At 32.8% G+C, this 9,124-nt stretch overlaps 1 protein-coding gene across 1 annotated transcript; it reads right to left on the bottom strand.

The window, feature by feature from the left end:
- Positions 1–38: 38 nt before the first annotated feature.
- Tektin-C (Tektin C) lies at positions 39–9,069 on the bottom strand. The gene is made up of 7 exons (XM_066289974.1): positions 8,899–9,069; positions 8,745–8,844; positions 7,969–8,223; positions 7,093–7,340; positions 1,324–1,546; positions 933–1,151; positions 39–693 (listed from the first exon to the last, which is right to left on the bottom strand). The coding sequence occupies exons 1-7, from the start codon at positions 8,967–8,969 to the stop codon at positions 556–558; spliced, it is 1,254 nt and encodes a 417-aa protein (XP_066146071.1). The 5' UTR covers positions 8,970–9,069; the 3' UTR covers positions 39–555.
- Between the last annotated feature and the right edge of the window lie 55 nt (positions 9,070–9,124).

Below are 9,124 nucleotides of genomic sequence, written 5' to 3'. Positions count from 1 at the left end.
GAGCACTGTACCTGTAAATGTAAATAGTGCAACTGATTCAAAATATTTCTGTTCTTTCTTCTTTTCTCTCTTGGACAGTATGAAACACTAAGTTTAGTAATTTGTATCATGGGCAGAAAAACCATCAACGGTCGATAGCCCTTTTCCTTGTGGAAATAAAGATTTTATTGATATATGTAAGTAGTAAAAAATAATGCACACTATATTTTTCATGTAAAATTTTCGGGAGAACTCTAGAAAAGAAAATGTGTTCAGAACGTTGTAGAAAAGCACTAAACTCTTAAGTCTGCCATTAATTATTTATTTTAAAATTAAAAGGCTAATCAAATATTCGTTGAGATGCTCTTAACCATGTATCTATATATGGCGTCTCCTAAATCTTCTAACAAACATGATTTCAAAAAAACAAAAGAACAAAAACGAAGGCAAATTTTTGTTAAAATGGTCCTTAAAAACCTTATAGAAATCACTTCGACATTTAAAACTTTTTTTTCTACGAAATGAAGACAAATATGGCGTATGGAAATTTTACATTTCCCATAAACACACTTTGCTTTAGAAGGCATGATAATCCATGCTCTCCCTCAATGTCATGCAATCAACCTCATCGATTTTTAGAGAGTTAGTTTTGATGTTCATCTCTTCTTCAAGCTGAATTTGAATTTTCAAAAGGTAACGAAGATTAGCATGTGTCTAGAAGAAAAAAATAATGCATCAAAATATGAACAAAATACTTATACATTTAATGATAAAATATTATTATATTTTGCCTTCGTTACACCGGGAACACACACATTTTGATGTGTTATGCAAACACACATCAAAATGATAATTAAGTTTTGCAACCTAAACGGAGATATGGTAGGAAGCATTCTTTTACCACTTTTTTGAGTTTCTACTCTTTCGAGATAAACAACTATAAAATTCGTTACCTCTGCTAGCATACGCTGCATTATTGCCCCGTTTTTTCTGAGTTCAGCCACTTCGTTAACCAAAGCAATTTCTACTACATCTTTACACAATTCCATCTCGGGCCTATGGACCCTGTTACCAAGGCGCGTATGAGCCAGTTTGACGAATCCTTCTTTTTCAGCCAAGGACTTCTCCAAATTACTGACGGTTCTTGTAATTTCATTTGACTGTCTTACGATCTACATATTTCATAAAAAGTTCATAAAAATAGTTTAGGTTATTTCTTAATATGATAACTTTAGCGTCAAAGTAGTTTACATGGAATTCAAAAGTCTAAGATTATAATCTTTTGATAAAAAATGAAGCTCAAATGACCTTCACATTTGAGCTTTACTTAAGAAATCGACATACTTCAGAATGTTGCACCTCCATTTTATTCTTTACGTCCCTGATCTCGGCAATTCTCCTCTTGAACGCGCTATTCACCTCGTGGTACTGATCCCAAAGGGCGTCTACGGCCTGTTTTATGATTATGTCAGTGTAACCCCTCAATTGTCTGGCAGAATTTACTTCTTTGGCCGCTTTTTCAATGTTGCTTTTAGTAAATTCCTCCCATTCATCGTTTGTCACAATGCTGGAGGTTGCACATATTATAATGGATCAGTATACAGGGCGTCAATTTAAAAACTTCTCACCACTATTATCTCGAAAATAAATGTATTTTTTAAGAATCGCCGAGACACACCGATTTTATTATCCAACGGGAACAATTTTTATGTAGAATTTACTTTACCTCTTTCAATCTTCTAGCTAATAAAGGCACTATCTTAAATATCTTGAATGGTAGAGGGGGATAAGTGATGCATCATTTTAAAGGGCTTTTAATTCTCTACATTTTGGTACCGCACTTTTTACATTCGACAGTTGTTTTTTTTAGGTAGAAAGAGATTTTCAAAAATTCAAACATATATTATGGTTAGGTAATTACGGTAATAAATCAATTTACTATGAAAAGGAAAGAAGCATTAATCACTGAAGCAAATGTTTATCAATTTAATAAATTACCTGTCGTCGAAAAGAAACATCCATGTAAAATATGAACTTTTTTAGTGTTTATTTTTATTTGCAATGGAATACCGTTTCGATATACAGGGTGTCCCATTTAAAGTTGTGACTGAAAGTTATTCAAAATCGGTACGTTGTATGGATAAAAAATTTCAAATAAAAGTTTTTCGGTAAAGAGAGGAATATGTCATAAAGATAGTGACTTTTCGAGGATTTTCATATTATGTAACATGGAAAATATTTACTTACCCGTGATACTGGTAGATATTTATAGATATTAAAATTAGTTAACATTTATTGCGATAATTTGTGTGTTTTTATGAGTAATTTTTGAAGTGATGTAGAAAATTCAACATAGATCTGAAATTATTTTTATTTATAGGGAGCAAGGAAGATGCGAAGAACCGTAGAAGTTTTTAATGCTACAATTCCGAATTGTAGTGTGAATCATATATACGTTTTAGACTTAACATACAATTAAAACCTGAAACACAAAAAAATTAAATCTTATTGAGTGAAAAAAAGTTTTGAAAATCTTCGCAAGAATTTAAACTGTAATCACTCTTTGGCGACATCCAGAGGTGGTCTTAAGTACGTTCAACAGCCAAAATTGCAAATAATTTCGACTTTCAACCAAAATTTTAATTACGTCATTCTCATTGACCTGATGAAACTTAACTATACACCACAAGAAACAATGATCGGAAGTCACCCCCAAGCACCAAATGCGTGGATCAGACTACTGTCAGCAACATTCACTTTCACTTACAAAATGACATTTAAACGCCTCCCACTTTCACTCATTAATTGATGGGCATACCTACGGCACATGTTATAAGTCTTTAGAACGCGAAAAAAAACAATTATCTTGATTATTAGTGGTATTACGCTCATTATCAACATCTTGTCCAACATCGCGTTAACATTCGAGTAAATCATTTATGAAGTGATATTAGTATTTTCTGTCTTTTGTAAAAGTACTGTTAATCGATCTTAGGAAATATATATGTATGCGATGGTTCTAGATTTAGTAAAATGGGAGAAAAGTTGCCAATTCAGGGAAGCGGTTTAGTTATGCGAACATACCCTGAGACAATAAAAAATATACTTTCTATTGTAAAGAAAACTTTATCGAAAAAGAAATCAGAGGTTTTTAGAAAACAATACTAATTTAAAATTTCATATGTCGTGTTCGTAATTAATATAAATATACAGAGCGAGTCAGTTTATGCTAACAGGACTCTGGAATTCGATAAAGTACCTCATTGTAAGTTTAGTAAATCATGTAAATATATGTCGGCCAACGCTTTATTTTTGAGATACAGGGTGTCAAAGTTTTGGATTATTTTTATATTTTTCACACAGCTCCAATAGTTTTTGAGGTAATTTATTCACATTTTCACCATTTGTTGGCTACGATGTTCCACAAATTTTGACATGAGTTAAACTAGAGCCTTGTACGAGTTCTGTTGACGGAAGAAAATACCGACTTTGCGCTTATTTGAATGAAATTATTTTACATTACATATACATTATTTTACACAATATCAGGATATATTTAGACGAGTAATCATACGATGGAATTATTCTTAATATACTTTTGTACTAATAAAATATAAGTTTTTTAAAAACGATTTTGCCATATCTGGGTGTTTAACTCCTGTTTAAATGATTTAAAAACCTACAGGGCGATATTTTTTCGGCGGTCAGACCTCTTTCAACCATCCAGAACTTTTTTATGGTGCGCCACTAACTCCTTAATATAAAAAATTTGAATTCCATATTCAATTTAGAAACTTTTTTGTCTTGCAGTTTTGTTGTATTTGTAACCATTTCCTGTAATTTAAAAAAGTTTCTAAAAGAACATTTCATTTTAAAAAATTCTTTCCGCGATAATAGTAAAAGTGCATCAAAATGATCGAAGATTTTTCAATAAGAGCATGTAATAATAATTATCCGAAGCATTATTACTTTACAAATAATCCAGAACTATTTCAATTTATTCGTAACTTTAATGACTGTCTCAAGGTGTTTTTGTTAAATTGCGAATAAATAAGATAATTATGAACTAACCAACAACATACAAACAACACACCTCAGCGGCAGGAAATCAGCATGTTTATTCATGGACATTAACAAAGCATTTGACAGTGTTTGGCACAAAGGTCTACTATACAAACTATACAAACTTAAAACACCAACGTACCTACTTAAAATAATAAAAAATCTACTCGAAAACAGACAATTGGAAGTACGCATTAACAACACTCTCTCCTTTCCTTTTTCTCCCGAACAAGGGCTTCCACAAGGATCGCCACTCTCCCCCCTTCTTTATAACGTCTATTGCCATGACATATACAACCACAATCGGCTAGACAAAAAGCACATCGACAAAACTGCATACATACTACAATACGCGGACGATACGGCATTGATTGCACACGACAAAACTACCGCGAAAACCGTAGCAAAACTACAAACACTAACGGACAACACTATGGCGTGGTTCTACAAATGGCGACTAATACCGAACGCCACTAAAAACCAATTGATAATACCAAATTATCAAATTAAAGACAACTCACCGGCAATAATGGCGGACGGTCACAGGACTGAACCAAGACACTACATAAAATATTTGGGAATAACAATAGACAATAAGCTGAAATTTACGAAACATATACAAAATGCGAGGACTGAAATTATAAAAAGGACAAAGCACTTTAGAGCACTCACATACAAGAACAAGGGAATCAGTACCAGAACAGCAACCAAACTATATAAAGCCATTTGTAGGCCGCTGCTTGACTACGGACACATTCTCAGAGCAAACGCTACCGACAAAACCAGAAAGCATATACAGACCACGGAACAAATAGCACTTAGACTGATCACCAAGATAAGAAATCCCTCAAACCCCTTACACAACCCATCCAACGAACTCCTCTATGAACGGACACGGATGACAAGAATAACGGAAAGACTCAGACAATTACAGACCAAATGGAAAAACAATCCTCACAACTGGAACATACTGAACCCACTGTGCCTAACAAGATCAAACAGACAATCCCGCTATCTTTTTCCAGCTGCCTCCTTGTTAGAACACCTAACCTAACACCACCCTTCTTTTTATTTTCATTTTTTTTATTGTTAATTATTACTATCCTTTACTGTTAAGCAAATTTCTTTTTCTCTTCTCTATCAAATGTACACACACAGGCGGAAAGACCAATCGGTCGATAGCCTATTTCTTGAGAAATAAAGATCGGTTATATATATAAGATGATTATTAATGATACGTCCTTTCAAAGACTTTTTGAAATTACTCGAAAACAATGACGGAACAGACACGATAAAACTGTAAAAAACAAAAAAGTTGCAGGCAGTAAAAAGCTACCGTACTGCTAAAAAAATATCATCTTGTAAGTTTTTAAATCGTCTAGATATGTCAAAACTAGTGAACCATCGTAGGTAAAAATGGTGAACATATGAATAAATTATCTCAAAAATTATAGGAGCTCTGTGCGAAATACAACAAAAAAAAGTCTAAACCTTTGACACCCTGTATCTCAAAAACGAAGTATTTGACGAGATATGTTTTTATAATTTATCGAACTGAAAATAAGGGAGTCTATCAAATGCCAGAGCCCTGCAAGTGTAAATTGACTTATCCTATATAATAAAGATAAAGCTATTAGTAATCTTAATATTTTGTTTCAATTTGTTAAAACTTAACAACTTGGAGGGCTGAATAATATATATGATTTAATAAATTTAATTTTTTTATGAACAATAGCAAAAAGAATCATGAGCGATTCTGCAAGGACAACGTGTTCTCCACCAAATTGTCTAGAATTCTTAATTTTTATTAACCACATGTTTGTGAGTAATATACTTGACACTTTCAAAAAATCTTGGAAACTATTAGGGTTGCCTCCGTAAGAACCATAATTAACAAATAATTTCAACTCAAACCAGAGGCATACACAGTTGACACTTGAAATATTAGAACATTGAATTTAATTTTCTCAATTATAATTAAAAATCTTGACCTTACGTTGACTATGGCTACCATCATTGGAGTCGAGAGGTCTTCGTTTCGAATTAATTCGACGGTAAGTTTATTCTGTATTTTGAATATCTCGTTTATCGTGCTAACACTCGTCTGAATCATCTATAAATTGATATCCGTACCAATTATACGACGAATTACAATAACGATCCAGTGACTTCCAAACGTTGTAATATCTTTATATTTTTTTTGGTGAGCGCATAACTCATCGGTTTAGCCATCAAAACGCAACACGAGATGAAATAATATAACGCGTGTATATGCTTGAGGAAGGAAATATAAACAGTGATAAAAACCACTTAATGTCACCATAGTCTACGAACACTGTCATTCCGTAGCCATTAAAAAGAGAGATTTAAGCTACTATTTATTTTCGACACACCATGTAATGTATTGCCGGATCTCATGTATTCCCGTGGCTATTTTTAGTTTCAATCACCGAAATTCTTACTTCGATTTAATTTGGACTCTTTTCAAATATGCTAATTAGCGACTTTTATCCGTTTTCAACCCAGCACAATTTAAGCCAGATAATATCAAAATTTATCGAAATAGCATTCCATTAAGGACTTAGCAAATCAATTAGATCGATGAATATCTGCTTCAGTGATTAACACATATTTTCTTTTGATGATAAATTGAATTATTAAAAAAATTACCAAATATAAAACATGTTCGAACAAAAAAATCTTAGTTTCAACACTGTCAAAACACTAATAGAAAAAATAATTTTAGAATAATGAAAGGCGCCGAACTTGATAACGTAGCAGCCGAATATAACAAATGTATCATAATGTAGAGAAGGGAAAACCCTTTAAAATGATGTATCACTTTATCCTCTTTACCATTTTAGATATTTGAGAGAGTGTCTTGGCGGCGTAGAGAGTTTAAAGAGGCGCACTGAGTTGTTCCTAAAACTTGTTCTCCCCTGTTACTAAATTGACGTGTTCTGACGAAAAAAAAAAATGATACCGTTTCGAGATGATAGGGGTGGCAAGTTTTCAAATTGACACCCTATACACACTTTGCCTTCTCTTTACCCTCTATTTAAAGGAGTAAATCCGTGGTACATGCTGAGATTTAGACTTGTCTCGTTGATAGTGCTATTATGGTACTCGATTTTAGCAACTTTGCTCTTGTGTTCCAAATCGCGGTCCATGAAATATGTGGTCGATTTCAGTCTTCTTACCTGCTCGTTTATCTGCTCCAAAGAACTTCTGAGCATGTTTTGAGTTCGTTCTATAGCTTCCAGTTCATTTTTTAGCTTTCTTTCTACGTCATCATAGCACTGCACATTAAAATTTAGGATATAGATATATCAAGGCTTCTTGGAAGTTACGCCCCTCTTTGGGGTTACGAAACAATCATTTTTATCATCAGTGAAATATCTCATCCTAAAATATTAACTTAGAACCTGGAATTATCTATCAAACTGAGCTCATTATAACTATACCGGCTGGTTCAATGAATTTGAGAAAGGCAAATATCTGGGCAACTATCAATTTTAGATAAAAAACTTTCAAATTAAAAGTGCTCAACATCGAAGAGGAAATAAGATTCCGAAATTGCGAGTAATTTATATGACGTCATCAAGGTCATTTCAAGGTCAACTTTGTTTTTTTAAATAAAAACCTATACTTTTTATTAATATATAACAAGTACTACCTAAAAAAACAATTTTTGTAGGAATTTTTTTTATACGTCAATTAATAAAGTAAATAATTTGAAACTTTTTTCTCTGAAATTGAAAATTGCCCAGATATTTGTCTGCTTCAAGTTAAATAGACTACATTGTATCAAAATACGAGCCCTAGCAAGTAAATCTCTGGAAGATCTCTAGGAGATATAAATTATAAATATTTGATGAAAAAAATGACAGAAAATAGAAATAATGAGCGAAATAAAAATAATGCTACCAAGTCTATTCCAATTCTCCCTTTCCTAAGAATAATGCACTTCTGACAGATAACTTTGCCGTTCTTCTCTATTGCGTTTAGGCAGTTTTTAATTCTCTCCATGTAGGTTTTCAAGTTATCCACTTCTATGCAAACTTCTTTTCTTTGATGCATGATTTCGTTGGTGTTGAACTCAATGTCAAGCTTACGTTCCTCAATTTTATGATCGGTATCTTTTTTGTTTAATTTAGTTTTCTCTTCGATTTCATCTTTAAACTGAAATATAAGAAGTTCGAGTAGAGAGACTTAGAGATGTCTCACGTGTCCGTAGTATATGTACATATTTGATAGACTCGTAGAGTCCTTTAAGTTTCGCGAATCATGGAATATACAATGTATTCGCGATAAGGATATCCAGCATGGGGATCTCGTAAACGATACAGACAAATGTGATAGATCAGTGAATTTTTAATAGTTTTCTTAAAATTCACAAAATACTTACCAGGGCCGTATTTAGATAAAATAGTTGATGAAAAGTAAAAGGTTACAGAATAAAATCAATATCTTCATGTTAAAGCTTATAAAAATCTGTGATGGGAAAGTGATTTTAATTCTCATTTTTCTGTTGTTATAACTCGGAAAAAAAACATTAAAAAATTGAAAAATTTGTTTGAATCATGAAGATACTCTCTTGAATATGAAAGTTTTTTCTCATTTAATCAAGTCTATATTTATTACTGTTTAGGAGATTGCTATGTTAGACATCCATATCTTGGACCCACTCTCGAATTACTCACTCGTTCGCACTTAGCAATTATAAAGTCAGCTAACTTCTGTTCCTCCAAACAGCATCTATCTCGATGTTTGTTATTCAAGTTCCATTCGCTTAAAGTATGCCTACATAAAAACTTTAATTTTGTATCTTAAGCTACCAAAAGTGTACCAGCATACCTGGTTGTAGGAGGAGGCATAGCTTCCAGGTGTTTAGCCCTTAACTCGGTATCAATCCTTCGCAACGCCATTTTATTTCGAACTGTATATCAACTTAAAAACAATGATCCCGGAGTAAATTTAAACGTGTTTAGTCAATAACGAAGCCCCATGCAAATAAGCCACCAGTTACTGAGGCAACTTCCAAAGTAAAGCTCCCTTTTGCTGCGAATACAATTCCATTATT

This window comes from Euwallacea fornicatus, chromosome 14 (genome assembly GCF_040115645.1).
Source record: "Euwallacea fornicatus isolate EFF26 chromosome 14, ASM4011564v1, whole genome shotgun sequence".
Taxonomy (NCBI): Eukaryota; Metazoa; Arthropoda; class Insecta; order Coleoptera; family Curculionidae; genus Euwallacea; species Euwallacea fornicatus.
This window is presented reverse-complemented; position numbering and strand designations above follow the sequence as displayed.

Bases quoted from the DNA above. Each gene is read 5' to 3' on its own strand.
- Tektin-C (XM_066289974.1), bottom strand. From the start codon at position 8,969: ATGGCGTTGCGAAGGATTGATACCGAGTTAAGGGCTAAACACCTGGAA. The intron at 1,152-1,323 runs GTATGTCGATTT...TGAAATATGTAG, and splicing joins TGGAGGTGCAACATTCTGAA to ATCGTAAGACAGTCAAATGA. The intron at 694-932 runs GTAACGAATTTT...TTTTTCTTCTAG, and splicing joins TGCAGCGTATGCTAGCAGAG to ACACATGCTAATCTTCGTTA.